This window comes from Engystomops pustulosus, chromosome 1, assembly GCF_040894005.1.
Source record: "Engystomops pustulosus chromosome 1, aEngPut4.maternal, whole genome shotgun sequence".
Taxonomy (NCBI): Eukaryota; Metazoa; Chordata; class Amphibia; order Anura; family Leptodactylidae; genus Engystomops; species Engystomops pustulosus.
In genome coordinates, this window is record NC_092411.1 from 228,675,033 (window position 1) to 228,693,346 (window position 18,314).

The 18,314-nt window shown below is 42.4% G+C and overlaps 1 protein-coding gene across 8 annotated transcripts in view; it reads left to right on the forward strand.

Moving 5' to 3' along the window:
- Positions 1-18,314, forward strand: part of MARCHF1 (membrane associated ring-CH-type finger 1) — a 211,734-nt gene that overhangs the window by 106,727 nt on the left and 86,693 nt on the right. For 6 of the 8 annotated variants that reach the window (XM_072120270.1, XM_072120251.1, XM_072120281.1 and 3 more), the window contains 3 exons: positions 3,778-3,857; positions 4,080-4,817; positions 13,595-13,775. In XM_072120270.1, coding sequence (XP_071976371.1) covers positions 3,778-3,857; positions 4,080-4,817; positions 13,595-13,775 — 999 coding nt within the window. Of the gene's footprint in view, positions 1-2,454; positions 2,479-3,777; positions 3,858-4,079; positions 4,818-13,594; positions 13,776-18,314 lie in introns of those variants that run through there. The other 2 variants (XM_072120290.1, XM_072120314.1) reach the window with 2 other exon arrangements.

Sequence of the window (18,314 nt, forward strand, 5' to 3'; positions counted from 1 at the left end):
GGGTGGTCTGCAGATAGGTAGCAGCTTCATTAGAGTATAATGGCAAAAAATCAATGATTGAATATAAAACCAGTCTTTTAGGAAGGTGGTCTTCACTGTGTGTATGTAAATATAAATTGGACACACCTCATTCAAAGAGTTTTCTGCATTTTCATAACTATAAGAACTGTAGATTCACATTGAAGGCATCAAAACAGATAAGAGACCAGGGCAATGCCACACAGAGTTCTGGCAGCAGACACATCTCTACAACAACTGTCAAGAGGAGACTGTGTGCAGCAGCCTTCATGGTAAAATAGCTGCTAGGAAACCACTGCTAAGGACAGGCAACAAGCAGAAGAGACTTGTTTGGGTTAAAGAACACATGAAATGGACATTGTGGTAATCGGTGCTTTGGTCGGATGAGTCCATATTTGAGATCTTTGGTTCCAACCAACATGTCTTTGTGCGACGCAGAAAAGGTAAACAAATGGACTCTACATGTTTCCCACCATGAAGCATGGAGGAGGAGGTGTGATGGTGTGATGATGCTTTGTTTGTGACACTGTTGGGGATTTATTCAAAATTGAAGGTATACTGAACCAGCATGGTTCCATTCGCTTTGCATTTAATTGGACCATAATTTATTTTTCAACAGGACAATGACCCTCAAAAACACCTCCAGGCTGTGTAAGGGCTATTTAACCAAAGAGGAGAATTATTGGGTGCTACAACAAACAACCTGGCTTCCACAGTCACCAGACCTAATAATAATAATTCCTTTATTTATATAGGGCACACAGATTACGCAGCACTGCACAGAGCTTGCCAAATTGGTCCCTGTCCCCATGGGGCTCACAATCTAATCAACCTACCAGTATGTTTTGGAGTGTGGGAGGAAACTGTTGGACCCAGAGGAAACCCACGCAAACAAGGAGAGAAAATACAAACTCTTTGCAGATGTTGACCCTGGGACTTGAACTCAGGTCCCCAACACTGCAAGGCTGTAATGCTAACCTCTTAGCCACTGTGCTGAATCCAAACAAGATGTTTTGGGGTAATCTGGACCACAGAGTGAAGGTCAGCAAGTGCTAAACATCTCAGGGAACTCCTCTATGACTGTTGGAAGACCATTTCAGGTGACTCCCTCTTGAAGCTCATCAAGAGAATGCCAAGAGTGTGCGAAGCAGTAATGAAAGCAAAATGTGTCTACTTTGAAGAACCTAGAATATAAGACATATTTTCAGTTGTTTCACACTTTTTTGTTAAGTATATTATTCCACATCTGTTAATTTATAGTTTTGGTACCTTCAGTGTGAATCATAAAATTTTATAGTCAGGAAAATACATTAAACTCTTTGATTCAGAAGGTGTGTCCAAACTTTTGTTCTGTACTGTTTATGTACACATACTGTGATGCTACCATGTGTTCATCTTTTTATTCCTATGTAGGTATTTAAAAGTGTAGGTGGACATATATATTTTTCTTTATGGTGTAGTAGATCATCACTGTATGATGATTTTCTACTATGGTGCAGAGCTCCAGTGCTATGTGCTGTCAGCTCTCTGTCTTCCCTGCCTTGTAGTGCACTAGATCTCTTTACAAGCGTTAACACTGATTCTGTGACCTGATTGGCTGAGCAGAACTGTGCCTTATGTTCCTGGCTGTGTCTCACTATTGTACCACACCAGCCTCACTGTAGCTCTGCTCTGGTTCTGTAGTAGTTAACTCTTGTGCCTATTTATGCTGCATTACAGTCACTATTTTGTTGGTTATACTTTAACTTAGCTCTGTGTTATTCTGTGTGATTGTTTTACTATTCTTTATTCTGTTTTCTGATCTTGACCATTATACTTTAGACTATGCCTTTTGGACTCCTATTTCGTACTTAAGATGCCATCTTCTTTGTTACCTCTGACCTTGCTTTCTGTGCTATTTGTTTGTGAGTCTTGCTTTGTGTCTGAACAGTGGCTTACTATATTCATGGTTGTCCTGTATCACCTTAGGATACATGAGGCAAGTATGCAGGTGACAGTCATGGGGGTGCTCAGTAAAGTGCTCACTGTCATGTCTGTGCTCCCTGTGGCCCTTGTCACCATTACATTATAACCAACCTTTAAAAAGGTTTTCCCTATCCAGTTTAGGATGAGTTCCATTCTTGATCTTGTGAACTGCATGGAGGGCCTAGCTGACTTAGAAAGCAAGCACATGCTTTGTCACAGCTCCAGACTGGGGCTGTGGCAAAACCTCTTATAGCCCAGAAACCTCCTCCACCTAGTGTTCACACGGTACAGATGGAACCAGGAAAAATTTGAAACATTTAGGGAGTACTGCATTTTTGGGTAAATTCTCTAGCCTCTCAAGGATAGATGGTAGGGGTAGTAGCCTCCTTACCCAAGGGGGACCCCCTGTCCTGGGCTTGGAATTTATCTCCAGCTTCAGAGGAATGGTCATACCTGGATCGAGAGCCTGAATGAGAGAACCACTCAGGCAATGAGGTATCTTCCAAGTTTGTACTTAAAACATTGCTGCCAGTAGCCTTGTTTGCGAAAGATATAATCTCTGGACAAGCTTTGGTTGACTCTGGATCTGTTGCAAATTTCATTGATCTAGCATTTGTTTCAGTTTTAGGGCTTGATTTAGTTATGCAGGATCCTCTTGTCCTGGTTTTTGGGGCACATTCTAGCCCTTAAGGGGGGGGGGGGTAGAGTTTGTTTTAAGACTCCACAACTATTCATACAAGTTAGTTCTATTTACATTGAACTTGTAGTGTTGTCTGTCCTAAAAGATATGTCTGCTGATGTCATTTTGGGTTTCCTTTGGTTCACTGTACATAATTCTGTATTTGAATACTGGGGAATCAGCTAAATGGGTCCTCTAAATGGGTGTTCTTCCCATTGTCCTGCTTTGTTAATATCTTAATGTGAGGAGGAGAAAAATCTGCTTGAATTCATTGCTGATTTTCTGTCTTTATGACTGTATGATTGTGGGATCTTTCTACTCTCAGGGTCTAAATACCCCAAGGGAAGGACTTTTAATCTCTTTCCCACAGAATTTGAGGCTATCTGAGAATATGTCCAGGACAACCTCAAGAAAGGTTGCATCCGATGGGTTCCCCTATGGGAGCAAGGTTTTTCTTTGTTGGAAAGAAAGCTGGCCTTGTATCGATTTGTACCTTAAACTATCCCTTTTGGACTCCAAATTCGTACTGCTATATTCGTTGTGACCCAGGCCTCTAACCTTGCCTTTTGTTTTATTTGTTTGTGAGTTGTTTTGTGTCTGCACTGTGGCTTAGGAAAGGACAATCTTCGTGGTTGTCCTGTATCACCTTAGGATATGTGAGGCAAGTAGGCAGGTGACAGTTTTGGGGGGTGCTCAGTTCAGTGCTCACTGTTCTCTCCTCCCTGTGCACCTAGCCAGCATTACAATAGTGTTATACAAAAACAATAATTTGTTTTGCATTGCATTTTTTAAAAAAACTTTTTCTATTTTTCATAATTAAGAGTTATCATATGAGCAATTGAGGGTTATACCTGAGTATGTTATATGAGCACCAGAAGACATCTTGGGCCAGATGTACTCAGTACCTTCTTATAAGATGAAGTGATTTAGATTTCTTTTCATTTTTGAATATGTAGTGTTTCTAGTTGATTACACTAAAGTTATAATGTAGAATATATTTCGAAAGTTGCCCTAAAAAATGTAGCTAGCCTAAAGGATGGAGAAAAATGTATAAATCTACACTTCTATTTATCATCATAGTACCTAATACTACAATATTTCATCTTGTCTTTTAGGCAAGCAGTCCAATCACATGTACTGCCCCAAGGAGCAACTCACAAACATCTGTCTGTCCTTCTACTCAGGATATATGTAGGTATGTATATATGTATGATATGCAACTTCTAAATGGTTAAAGAGCAGTGACCTTTAGATATGAATATATAATTTATGTTTCATTTCATTTAACAAGCTCATACACTAAATTTTTCATTTAGTCATATAGATGTAAATGTTGTTATAGCTTCATGTATCATTATTTTTCATCTCTTCTTTCATTACTTTTGCATGTCCTTTGGTCATGGATTTATTTTTGTAGAACTGCCTTGCTTGATGTTACAGAAGATGACTTACATCACACTACACCTGTCATGCCATTTGCAACTTCTAATAGGGAGTGTGGTAAAAAACAAGTGAAACGAAGGCTTAGACGAAAAAGAGCAAGTTGCTCCTCCTGTGCCCAAACATCAAAGCAAAGGAACACGCAACCTATTGATGTAGCACAGAAACTAGAAGTGATAGACACAGACTCTTCATCAGACGAAAGAAGATGGGCTACACGAGTAAGAAGAAATGGTAACACAAAACCTCATAAAGGAGGAAAAAAACAGGATAAATCACAAAATGGTTCTTCGGACTCTAATGCCATTGAAATGGTTCCTCTAAGTTCCAAAGATTCCCAAACGCTGAGACTTAATCCACATTATCTTCACCAGCATCAACAGCAGCATATCAGTAATAATACCAACAATTCTTCTTCCTACTACAGAAGGAGAAAAACATCAAAGCTCAGAGAGTCCAGCATCTCTACATCATCTGGATCACCAGTTGAAACCAAGCGACATCCTAACAGAAGAGTGAAACGAAGAGTAAAAACAGGTTGCACAGATACTCAAAAGTGTCAGTGTAACTTTAATGAAGATAAAGTCATTAAGAAAAATGTAAGGGAGGAAGGTGCTGGTGCAGAGACCTTGGCACCAGTTCCTGATACTCAATGTGAGACTACTGCTTCAGCTGTTAACTGTGATGAATGGGGTGATGATTTAGAAGTCTGCAGGTCAGTCTTCAGTTGTAGAACGTTAGTTGGAAACATAGTTTCTTTGTTTATTTTTTTGCTAATTTCTCACATTAGTTTATTCATTTAATACATGCTTTTATGAAACCTCATATATCATTACCATTTTAACCAATATATAAATATAAATACTATCTGATACATCATAGAAGGGGGTATACCCAGAACTGAGAGAATGTCACAATGGAGCTATATGAGGTGTTATTACATGCAGCAGGCCTGATTCAATGCAGACCAAAGATATGACTTCTAAAGAAAATTGTTATCTTATCTTTGTAAACTGCAAAATGCAGCAATTAAAAAGACTACATTTCCACCTTTTCAATACGTCAATCACTTTTATCCAGATGACAAAAAGAATATATATTTCAATGTAATATTTTGACAGGAATAGTAATAAAATTTAGAAATGAAAGTTATCAATTTATCATTTGTCACATAAGAAATATGTTAATATGATGTATTAATGGGTAAATAAAGGATTACGGATGTTTATACTATTAGTGAATGAAAAGTGATTGACGTCAGGTGCAAATGTTATTATTTATTATTAAGTAGCTTAAAAATAGTACGTAGCTGGTGAATTCTGAAGGGGCTGTCCTACAATAGATACCCTTCCCACATCCAGAGGAGGTTTATCTCAACTGTGGGTCTGACCACTGGGGCGCTCTTCAGTTAGGTGAATTGAAAGTCCTGTTTAATCCTACCTATGAATAAAGTGTTAGCATGTATGCTTGACTGGCACTCTATTTACTTCTATGGGTTTTCTATGACAGTGTTCTTATGAAGCAACTAAAAAGTAAATGAGGCACTGGTAACATGTATACACCAGTGCTTTATGTGCAGTAGAGTCTATAGAGGTCATTAGTCCTAAATTTTCTTAATTACTGGGGTCCAATAAACATGCCTCTGACACCCTATCTGACCATCTACTGCAGCTTTGAATGTGAGACTACAATTATATTATAAACAATCATCTTGGCCATGTCAATTTAAATTTTTATTATTTTGTTTGCATTTTGTACTTCGGGCATGCTCCCATTCAGATTCAAGCATGTCACAACTAAAATATGATCTCAGATCTCTTCCCATTGTTGGTGCTTACTGGCCGACTCACTTGGATACAGATACAGTTTATTGTTCAACTCTCCCCACAAGTGTTCAAGACAGTTGAGATTTAGGGACTGTGGGGGCAAGAACAGCAATTCTACTTCATTGTCATTACCTCTTCACCAATCTCAACTCAACGTCTACCTAAGGTCATTGTCCTTGTGGAATACTATGTTGTCCTTTCAATACACATTGTACTCAATTGCATGAAGTAACTAATTTTCTGGGCATGCTCTCATTAAGATTCAAGCATGTATAAACTGATATCTTATCCCAGGTCTCTTCCCAATGTTGGTGCATACTGGACAACTCATTTGGGTACAAATACAATTTATTCTTCAACTCTCCCTACAAGTGTTTGAAAAGGGTTTAAATCTAGGGACTGTGAGGGTAAGAACAACAATTCTACTTCATTCAACACCTCTTTACCAATCTCCGGGTATGCTTCGGGTCATTGTCCTTCTGGAATACTATGTTGTCATTCCAATACATATAGTAATCAAGTGTATGAAGCAACTGCTTTTGTAGAATACTACCATGTAGCTCATCATTGAGACCACCATTTATCCTGGGCAAGCCTCTAACCAACTTAATAATACTTCGTAACCCTCAAAGCATTCTTCACCGAATGTGACATTGCTTGAATTCCAGACCCATTTACACCCATCAGAGCCCAGCTTATTGACTTTCACATCTTCACTGCAAATACACATTCACATTCCCATTTCAACTCTTCTACTATTCACTTTTCCGACTTTAATGCCAAATTATTATGATGATATTGAAGTCGAGGGACATTCACTCTTTTTCAGGCCACCATTGCAGACTTGTGTAATGCATGTCACATAATGCTTGCATCACACTATTACACTACTATGCTTTATCTTAATATTATGAAGAATACAAGTCACCTTCACTGTTGTGTTTGTTGCACCAAAAATGATAGCTCCTTATTTCAAACCAGTCACCTTTTCAATGGGAATGAGCTGAATAATACACTGAGCTATTAGGGAATGTGAGAACAGGTTGTAATTTGTAGTATCCAATATGGAAAAAGATGGTTCCACCAGGAGCAAAACAGTAACCATGAAGTCAATGACAAGGATTTACATAACTAAGCATAAGCTCAAGTTTTGCAAATCAGATTTATGTACTTGTTAGCCAAGATGATTGTCTACAAAATTATGGTAGTTTCATGTTCACAGCTGGAGTATGGTGAGGTATGGAGCCTGAGAGCCTAAATTTTGAAACAGTACTTTCCTTTGCTTGTCTGTGTATATTTTAATGTTTCTAGCAAGTCAATAGTTTCTTCTTAAACCTTCACAAACAATTGGTAAAGGTTATGATTTTTTGTTCGACCAACAATAAATAGTCCTTACTGTAACTACAGACCATTTATGGCTTTTTTCATATAACCATAAACATGCGTCAAAAGTATAATCATAAGTCTAAAAATAAAATACACAATATAATACTGGACATTCAAGTATGCCCCATACCTAGCATCAGGAAATAGCATAATGTATGATGTCTGAACGCTGTGGGGAATTGCTCTGGTAGTTGACAGGTAGCAGTGCAGGAAGCAGTGACACACGAAGGTTTAAAAGTCCAACTTAAGTGTTTATTCACACTTGCAAAACAGAACACAAATTCAGCCTTGGCTTAGGCACATGCAAAAACATTATAAAAGTAATTCCTGCCCGGCTAGGCGCTGTCTAATACATTTTGAGGACCCTAGCTATCCGGGTACCAGGCTGCCTGGCACACGCTCTTGGCCAGCAGCAAGACAGGAGACCCTCAGTTACCTTTTGCTGTGAGAATGCAATCTCGCTTTCAGCTCTCCAGGTAGGGCCTCCCCTACTGCTTCTGGCCTGCAGACTAAATCAGACCCTAACGAGGCCTATGACCTGCACCTGTGGGCTATACAAAAGCCCAGGACCGAAGCCCGGGTGGAGTAGGAGTCCCACTACCAGCCTACCCCTACTCCATAATAAGCAGGCCCAGTACGGACATTACAAATGTGTCTGTGTTAGCTAGGCCAACACAGACAAAACAGACTATTCCTGCTTATCATGTCTGCATTAACCCTTGGGTTACTGCAGACAAACCCAGGGCTTTTACCACCAGCATTTCATCTGCCTGTAAGACAGATAGCGGTTTTCCCACACAACTCCTCTCACTTTCTCACATACCCTCCCCCTCAGTTCAGACCCACCGGGGCGAACTCCTGACATTAAGCAATGCGTTCGGGACAAGGCATCTGCATTGCCCTGTAGCTTCCCGGCTCTGTGCTCCACCATGAAACTGAAATTTTGGAGGGACAAGAACCACCTAGTGACCCTGGCATTCTTCTCCTTAGTTCTACTCATCCACGTGAGAGGAGAGTGGTCAGTTATGAGACGGAACTGTCGTCCCAGCAAGTAGTACCGTAGGGACTCCAATGCCCACTTTATCGCCAGACATTCCTTCTCTACGATACTGTAATTTTTTTCAGCTGGCGTGAGCTTCCTGCTCAGGTAAGTAATGGGGTGTTCCTCGCCATTCACCTCCTGAGACAGGACAGCTCCCAGTCCTACATCTGACGCATCCGTCTGCACAATAAACTCTTTCTTGAAGTTTGGCGCAATGAGGATGGGAGATCCACACAACGCAGACTTCAATGCCTGAAAAGCACCTTCTGCTTGTTCATTCCACCGCACCATGACAGGCCTTTTACCCTTCAGCAGGTCTGTCAGGGGAGCGTACGTGGTGGCAAAGTTTGGTATAAACCGTCTGTAGTACCCTACAATGCCCAGGAATGCCCTGACTTGCTTTGTGCTCACTGGTTGAGGCCAACCCTGTATAGGGTCAATCTTGTTGATCTGAGGTTTAATTATACCTCGACCGATCACATACCCCAAATAGTGTGTCTCCTCCATTCCCAGCGCACACTTCTTGGGGTTTGCAGTCAGGCCCGCTGCCCTTAGAGAGTTCACTACGGCCTGTACCTTGGCCAAGTGACTCGCCCAGTCTTGGCTGTAGATGATAATGTCATCTAGATAGGCGGAGGCGTATCTCCTATGTGGCTTTAACACTATGTCCATTAACCGTTGAAAGGTAGCGGGGGCCCCATGAAGCCCAAACGGTAATACAACATAGTGAAAAAGGCCCTCAGGGGTGATAAAGGCTGTCTTTTCTTTAGCCCTATCTGTCAGGGGTACCTGCCAATATCCTTTAGTTAAATCCAGGGTGGTGAAGTACCGAGCACCCCCTAGTCTCTCAATAAGCTCGTCCACCCGGGGCATGGGATAGGCATCAAACTTAGACACCTCATTCAATTTTCTAAAATCGTTACAAAATCGCAACGTCCCATCCGGTTTGGGAATTAGAACAATTGGACTGGCCCACTCACTTTTGGACTCCTCAATAACCCCTAGCTTCAGCATCTTCTGAACTTCTTCTGATATGGCTTGTCTACGAGCTTCAGGGACTCTGTACGGCCTTAATCTTACCCTTACCCCTGGCTCAGTGACAATATCATGTTTAATTACAGACGTGTAACCAGGCAACTCTGAGAACACATCTGTATTTCTTGCTACAAACTCTCGAGCCTCTCGCTGTTGCTCTTTGGTAAGGGTATCGGCTATTCGCAGTTCTGCCTCCGGCACAGGCTTATCTGCGGCCGGTGAGGGTATCGCAGGAGGTGGACTAGCCAGGACCATCTCTGTATGCAGACTCTCTCTGTCTTTCCAGGCCTTCAACAGATTTACATGATAAGTCTGCTCGGGTTTTCTCCGTCTGGGCTGACGTATCCTGTAGTTCACCTCTCCTATTTTCTCTATAACCTCATACGGTCCTTGCCATTTAGCGAGAAACTTACTTTCTACAGTGGGGACTAGCACCAACACACGATCACCGGGACTAAAGCTCCTTACTTTTGCTGACCTGTTATAAACCCGGCTTTGAGTTCTTTGTGCCTCCTCCATATGCTCTTTGACAATGGGCATGACGGCTGCCACCCTGTCCTGCATATCTGCGATATGGTCAATTACACTTTTGTGGGGGGTGGGCTCTTGTTCCCATGTCTCCTTGGCTATGTCCAGGAGACCCCTGGGATGTCTGCCATAAACTAACTCAAACGGTGAGAACCCAGTAGAGGCTTGTGGGACCTCTCGGATGGCGAACATTAAATATGGCAATAGTACATCCCAGTCCTTCCCATCCTTGTTTACCACTTTTTTTAGCATACTCTTTAAAGTTTTGTTGAACCGTTCTACCAATCCATCCGTCTGAGGATGGTACACAGAGGTGCGTAACTGTTTAATATTAAAGAGCCGACATAGCTCCTTGGTGACTTTTGACATAAAAGGAGTCCCCTGATCTGTGAGGATCTCCTTGGGAAGTCCCACCCGGCAGAACATGGCAAACAACTCTTTAGCAATTAGTTTCGCAGAGGTGTGCCGCAGTGGGATGGCCTCAGGATATCGGGTAGCATAGTCCATGACTACCAGGATATGCTGATGCCCCCGAGCAGATTTTACTAAAGGACCGACCAAATCCATGGCGACCCTTTCAAAGGGTACCTCAATAATGGGCAGAGGTACCAACGGACTTCGAAAGTGTACCATGGGAGCATGCAATTGACAATCAGGGCAAGTTTCACAATACCTTTTTACCCTATCATATACTCCTGGCCAGTAAAAACGCTGCAAGATGCGTTCCAGAGTTTTTGTGGTACCTAGGTGCCCTCCCATCACATGCTTATGTGCAAGGTCTAACACCATCTGACGATATGGCTGAGGCACCATTAACTGCTCCCGGGTTTCACCGTGGACCTTATCAATGCGGTACAACAACTCCTGATTTACCACCACACGAGGGAACAACTTATCCGCACCTGGGTGCTGAGGTACGCCATTAATTTCTACCACATTTTCTCTGGCGCGGACCAGAGTGGGGTCCTGGAGTTGGGCAGTACCAAAGTTGTCACGGGATACCTCCAAATCAGACAACTGCGGTCCTGTCACTACCTCCTCAGTTTCGCCTGCCATAACATCTAGGGGAAACATTACACTTCCATCTTCTGTGGCGGTCACCCCTACGGCAGGAACTCCAGAGTCTGGGTCATCAGGCTCGGCTTCAGAGATCTGACCAGACAACACAGGAGAACAACCCCCCAACTCTTGGTTTCCCCGCCATAGAGTCCAGAACATGGGGAAGTCCCGTCCCAAGATAAGGTCATGGGGCAAGTTCTTGACAACCGCTGCCTCATGTAGTGTCTCTCCACAAGAGGTCTGGAAGTTAATAACTGTGGTGGGGTAGTCCTTTACGTCCCCATGGATGCACAGGACTCCAATTGTGCGCCCTGTGACCGCCTTGGGGTCTGTGAGGGACCCATTAATCAAGGTCACCCGACTGCCTGAGTCCAGCAGGGCCAACGCTGGATGCCCTGCCACAGTCACCCGGCACAGGTGGCGCTCATCAGCAGAGTCGGGGCTAGTAGCTGTGTAGACAGGGGCAGCATAGAGAGAAACCCTTCTGGCGGAACTGCAGTCCATGGGCTCTGAGGAATTGGGGCAATGGGCTGCAATATGACCTGGCTCATGGCAGGTCCAACAGGTGGGAGCCTCCCCCCTCCTCCTCCCCTGGGGTACTTCCCGGACATTGGGCGTTGTCCTGCCCCGGGAATTTGTGGGTGACAAGACCTTCCGTGCCTTAAGGCCTGCCTTGGTATAAGGGGCTTTCTTTGTTAGGGCCTGAGTGGCACAAAACCTCTCCACCAACCCCACCAGCGCATCGGCATCAGACGGGTCCCCGTGTCCCACCCATTGTTGGATCTCACCCGGCAAAGCCTTCAGGAAACGGTTCAAAACAACCTTCTCGACCATCTGGGCTGGGGTTGATGTCTCCGGCTGAAGCCACTTGCGGACCAAGTGAACAAGTTGGTGCATCTGCCCCCTCGGTGGTAGCGCCTCCTGGTATCTCCAGCTATTCACTCTTTGAGCGCGTAGATGCTGATCCACTCCTAGTCGGGCCAAGATCTCTGCCTTTACCTTGGAGTAGTCCCGGGCATACTCCTCGCTCAGGTCGTAGTATGCCTGCTGGGGATCAGCGACGAGGAAGGGGGCCAACACCTCTGCGCAGTGTTGCTGTGGCAACCTCTCTCGGGTGGCCACCCTCTCAAAGCCTGTCAGATAGGCCTCCACATCATCCTCGGCGGTCATCTTGGTCATAGCTTTGCGGACCTCTTTCCTGGCGTCCTTCACCGTCATTGCTGGGACAGTCCTTTGCTGAGCAGCGGTCAGGGCTGTTATCTGCTGGAGCAGCAATCTGTTTGTCTCTTGCTGCTGCACGTTGGACTGGACAAGCTGCTTGATTAACTCCTCCATGGCTGTGGCTTGCAGCTTCAGTGCTGTCAACATCCAGGACATGCACTAGTGTATACTTCACTGCACTTTGCCCGCTCCAATCCACCATATGTGGGGAATTGCTCTGGTAGTTGACAGGTAGCAGTGCAGGAAGCAGTGACACACGCAGGTTTAAAAGTCCAACTTAAGTGTTTATTCACACTTGCAAAACAGAACACAAATTCAGCCTTGGCTTAGGCACATGCAAAAACATTATAAAAGTAATTCCTGCCCGGCTAGGCGCTGTCTAATACATTTTGAGGACCCTAGCTATCCGGGTACCAGGCTGCCTGGCACACGCTCTTGGCCAGCAGCAAGACAGGAGACCCTCAGTTACCTTTTGCTGTGAGAATGCAATCTCGCTTTCAGCTCTCCAGGTAGGGCCTCTCCTACTGCTTCTGGCCTGCAGACTAAATCAGACCCTAACGAGGCCTGTGACCTGCACCTGTGGGCTATACAAAAGCCCAGGACCGAAGCCCGGGTGGAGTAGGAGTCCCACTACCAGCCTACCCCTACTCCATAATAAGCTGGCCCAGTACGGACATTACAAATGTGTCTGTGTTAGCTAGGCCAACACAGACAAAACAGACTATTCCTGCTTATCATGTCTGCATTAACCCTTGGGTTACTGCAGACAAACCCAGGGCTTTTACCACCAGCATTTCATCTGCCTGTAAGACAGATAGCGGTTTTCCCACACAACTCCTCTCACTTTCTCACAACGCATACTTACATAGACAGTTCTGCAACTCCTGAATTGCATTGCACCATGTAATACACACTGCATCCTTTTTGCACACAGCCGCAAATCCGGATTAAATACTGCTCTAAAAAAATTTGAGCTTTACTTTGATATGGGCAACAGAGCCTAAACATTGTCCAGGTAAAGCAATTTACATGGAAGTTAATGGAGAGGAAAGATTGAAAAGTTACCAAGAGTGAGGGAATTGCAATGCAATTGGATTTGGGATGTAGAATCTATGTTCTTCATGAGTAGTATTTGGGAGCCATCATAGCTGGAAGTGTTCAGCCACCAGCACCAGAAATGCAGAATATAAATCATATTATGTGTCATACTATTGATTTACACAAAGTTTTTTTTGTCAGTTAGCATTTCAAGTATCCTTATTGGCCAATATGGTTTTGGTCTTATTATAAATGGATAAAGCTATATAATACGGAAAGGTTTATAAAATATGTCGCACAGTAATTGTAGCACTTGACATTGTTTAAAACACAAACTAATTTTAGTGCATTTTTCAGAATCTGCCATTGTGAGGGAGATGACGAAAATCCCCTTATTACACCATGTCGCTGTACAGGAACATTAAGATTTGTACATCAAGCCTGCCTACATCAGTGGATTAAAAGCTCAGACACACGTTGCTGTGAACTTTGCAAGTATGATTTCGTAATGGAAACAAAACTCAAACCTTTAAGAAAGGTAAGAAGATCATTGGCCTATTCTAATCAACAGATATGTTCAGAACGCTGGTCTTAGTAGATTGATCTGTATGCAATGTATGTGTATGGGAAATATTGCATGTAATTATTGAAAGGATTGCTGGGATATGTTAAGAAAAGAAGCAGTATAAGTAAAAAAAAAAATAATAAGAATAATAAGAATAACAAAATAAGAATTATTGACCAATTTCCACCACTGTCCCTGCTACGCTGTCTGTGCCTCCACTGATCCAATGCAACACGTACAAAACGTCTGTACCTCCAAAAGCCACTCAACTTTTTGTATGACTGTATTTCCTGCGTATCCTGAAAACAGTGGCAAAGCCTCGGGAATAATTTGTATGGCATCAGGAAGAAGTAGTCAGGATATGTTATATTTAGAAGTTTTCCTTTTTTTTGTTTAGAATTGTGAAAATGCTTTTTTGTGTTTTTTTCAAACGTCATTTTGGCCCAAAAATAGCTTTCCCCATAACTATATCTACCTGGATAACAGGAAGAGCATTGCATAGTAGGAGGGTGCAAACAGTAATTTTATTTTATGGACCATTGCGCACACTGTACTGAAAACGGGCCCATACAATGTCCATAATCAACCCCTGAAATAAAGCTGCATTAAAAATGTCATCATCGTAAAAACATTTTTTGTAACTGTTGGTTATTACTGACTCAAGAGATTAAAGTGTAACTTTCATTTCACTCATTTTTCATGTATGTGCAGGGAATGTGTTTTAAAAAATTATTTTAATATATTTCATTATGGTATTTTGGTTTTATTGAAAATCTACCTTTTAAAGCTTGGACACATAGGGGCAGATTTACTTACCCGGTCCGTTCGCGATCCAGCGGTGCGTTCTCTGCGGTGGATTTGGGTCCGGCCGGGATTCATCAAGGTAGTTCCTCTGACGTCCACCAGGTGGTGCTGCTGCGCTGAAAAGCATCTGGACGCACTCAAGTTCACCGGGCCGGACCGAGTGAAGGTAAGCGCGTCCCAAGCGACACTTTTATTGTTTTAAATGCGGCGGTTTTTCCGAATCCGTCGGGTATTCGCTCGGCCATGCCCCCCGATTTCCGTCACGTGCATGCCGGCGCCGATGCGCAACAATCCGATCGCGTGTGCCAAAATCCCGGGGCAATACAGGGAAAATCGGCGCAAATCGGAAATATTCGGGTAACACGTTGGGAAATTACCCCCATAGTGTCAGGAAAGGTGGAAATCTGAATCTTTGACAAACTGTGACCTTTGAAGTCTGAAAAAACAAAGAATAAATAAATTTACAAGGTACAGACATAGATACGAGCTAATATACACAGCAGCAGGGAGAGTGCAGACTATGTCCTCTTTGTCCATACCAAAATTTGTGAGTTTAGGTCTCCCAGACCTGACCCTGAACTTCATTAGATGTTCAGAGCTGGGCCTGGGTTTAGCATCAACTTCCATGGTGTTAACTCTATAAATACTGCTTGCAAAGTTGCCAGCGGCATTTAAACTGCTTAGTCACAGGTAGCTGCCATTTTTGGGAGGATCGTCGTTCTCCGATGACAACATCTGTAGCGATGTTGTTCACCAAAAATACTGGCACGCAGCATATGCATGCTAGTATAAATGCTGTTGGGAACTTTTCCAGCAGCATTTAAACAGTTTATACCCACAATAAGTGCCAACAACGATAGCAGGTGTTACTGGTGGGGGGTCCGGGTTCAGTACCTGAATTTTAATGGGTCTGCACATCAATAGTTACAATAATGATGCATGAAAAATCTACTTTAAAGGATTTAAATCTTGGCAAAAGAGGAAAATGGCATGGTAAAGAAATAAACTGTGTGATGGAGTGGTACATCCAGATTCATACTTTTGCTTTATGTAGACCTCTCCACCTCACAAAATGGTCACCAGTTTCCTCTTACAGGCAGTTCCAGCTAAAGGCCACTGGCCAGTTGCAGGTCATGGCAATAGGTTGTTGGTGAAAATACATAAAAGAAGGGCACTAATTATTTTGATCTTTAATGTTGTCCTCTATGAAGAATAGAATTCAAAAATAAGTATAATTATTTGTCTCACAATTACTGATATTTAGGTCCTGTGTGACTCAGAAAGGAGGTGACTCTCTTAAATGGTAAATGACATTAACCGACTGAAAAATGTGAAAGATACTTAGCAGATTTTGAAAGTGAGGAAAGTTTTTATTTTCAATTTTTCATTTGGTTTCAATTGAGTTTGGTATCTGAACATTTGTATTACCCATTCCTTGCAAATTATATCTGCCTTGCAAACACAAGCCATAATATAAATATAGTTTTGAGTTCCATATTTGCTTCCTTGTACAGCACAAAACTGTAAATAGATGTCATCTGCATTGTCACATTCATGCAGTATTGATGTATTCTGAATAATAAATGACCTAAGGCATCAGTATTCAATCACACAAGACTAATACAACAAAGCATGTCATTTATAATAATGCTAGCAGAGTACAACTAAAGTAAATAATGCCTCGAGACTTATATGCACAATAATAGCTATGCCAGGGTGGGATGTAACTTCTCTCCAAGAATGAAAAGTGCAATTATTTCTTCTCAGTAAAATATGTTCCTTTGTTGCTTTACTGTGCCAAACCTGGTTCTGCATACTAAGTCAACTAAGACATGTGTAGGAGTTAAGCACTTCATCCAAAACTACACCATGATAAGAGTCTGAATTCTAGGAATTAAAACACATGATGCTGTTCAATATGTTCATCAATATGATACTTTAATAATGTAAAAGCAGTGCTTAAGGGATTTAAAATGTTTAAAAGATGTTAGAACAGGCTTCGTAAAGGATACAAAGAAATGAAAGAGAGAATGCTCGCCTATCCAAATCTCAGTCACTCCGTCATTGGCTTTGTGATCTTCCCTGTCTCCTGGTCCTTATCTGGAACGAAAAATAAAAGGCACTCATAGGGCAAACACCTGTTTGTTCAATGGAATCCTATTTCTGGTGACTAAGGTCAGGTTAGTTATCCTCTCACGTGGGGTAGTTATGCTCAATGCATAACTTACTCAGAGTGTGTCAAGAGATGAGGTAGAGCTCAGTGCTCCTACCGTTTCCTCCTGGAAGGACCGAATTGCTAATGGCAGTGGATTAAAGGGAAAAAAGTGGAGTGCTGCTACATCAATTTCAGGCTCGACCAATGTTTGATCACAAATTCACTTTATTCACATAGTATCGAATAGTGAACTACGCGTTTTGGGGGCGGACCACTCCCTTCGTCAGGTTCTTAAATATTCTATAAATACATAATAAGAAAATGGCAATAATGGCAACAGTGATAAAAAGTAAAAACTGATAAAAATGAATGGGAATAAGGTAGTGGTGTGTCTACGACTGAACTAAGTACACAATATTGTTGAAGAGACAACTAAAAAATATAAACACATATATATATATACTCCAAAATATAGGAAATTCACTGTAAAAATGTCAATGACTTGTTGTGTATCACTGTCTATACAGACTGTATACATGCAGGTCACTAATACTCGTCCGTTTGGTGTATACATATCACATATATGGAATACCCCAGATATGACATTGGTTGTGTGGTGTACATGTCTTTTATCTGTATTAAGTCATTTTTTGCCCTTACAGTGATCCAGTTGGAGGAGGAATATTGCTGACTGAAAAGCAGTGGAAATCTAAAAGAAAATCATATGTTCCTGAGTTAGTGACCAATAAAAGTAAACTTATATGTGGGAGTTGCCAGATAAATAAAAACAATATATACATAAAAAATGTATAAAAAATATCTAAAAAATATATTCAAATTGGATCAAACACATCAAGGGGCACATTTACTTCCCCAGTCCCTGCGCGATCCTCGATCTGGAATGTCCGACGAGGATGCACTCTGCCGCGATTCACAAAGATCGTGCAACCAGTATCCTGCATGTGTCGCTTCCCCGCTCAGGTCCGACAGAGTTCACCATCTTCCTCCCGGTGTATGTAAGTGCTTGGCTTGCGACACAATTTTAAAGTTAAATCCCGCAGTTTGTCCGAATCCGTCAGGTTGACTGACAGCCTGCCTCCCGATTTGTGTCACATGAAAGCCGGCTCGATTGCACCAAAATCCAATCGTGTGCAACACAATGCTCTTCTAAATCCCTGTCCCGGTGGCGCGATCCCGGAGAGTCGGAAAACACAGGGGAAATGTGGCCGCGGGACCCTTAGTAAATAAGCCCCCGTATGTTTAAACAGATCATTTGTTTCTGAATTAGTGACCAATACAAGTAAATTGATATGTGGGAATCGCCAGAGAGAAAAAAGAAATATATGCATGTAAAAAAAATATCTCAAACAAACACATATGAATTATATGTGTTGATATGTTCCCACTATATATTGGTACATTCACAATATATGGGTATTAGACAAGTATGCAGGATACACTGGACTATACCATTGTGGCTTTCCTAAAGTGTGGCTCATGTGTTTGTGCAGGGTACTCGGCTTACCACGTTCCACTGCAGCGGCAAATGCTCT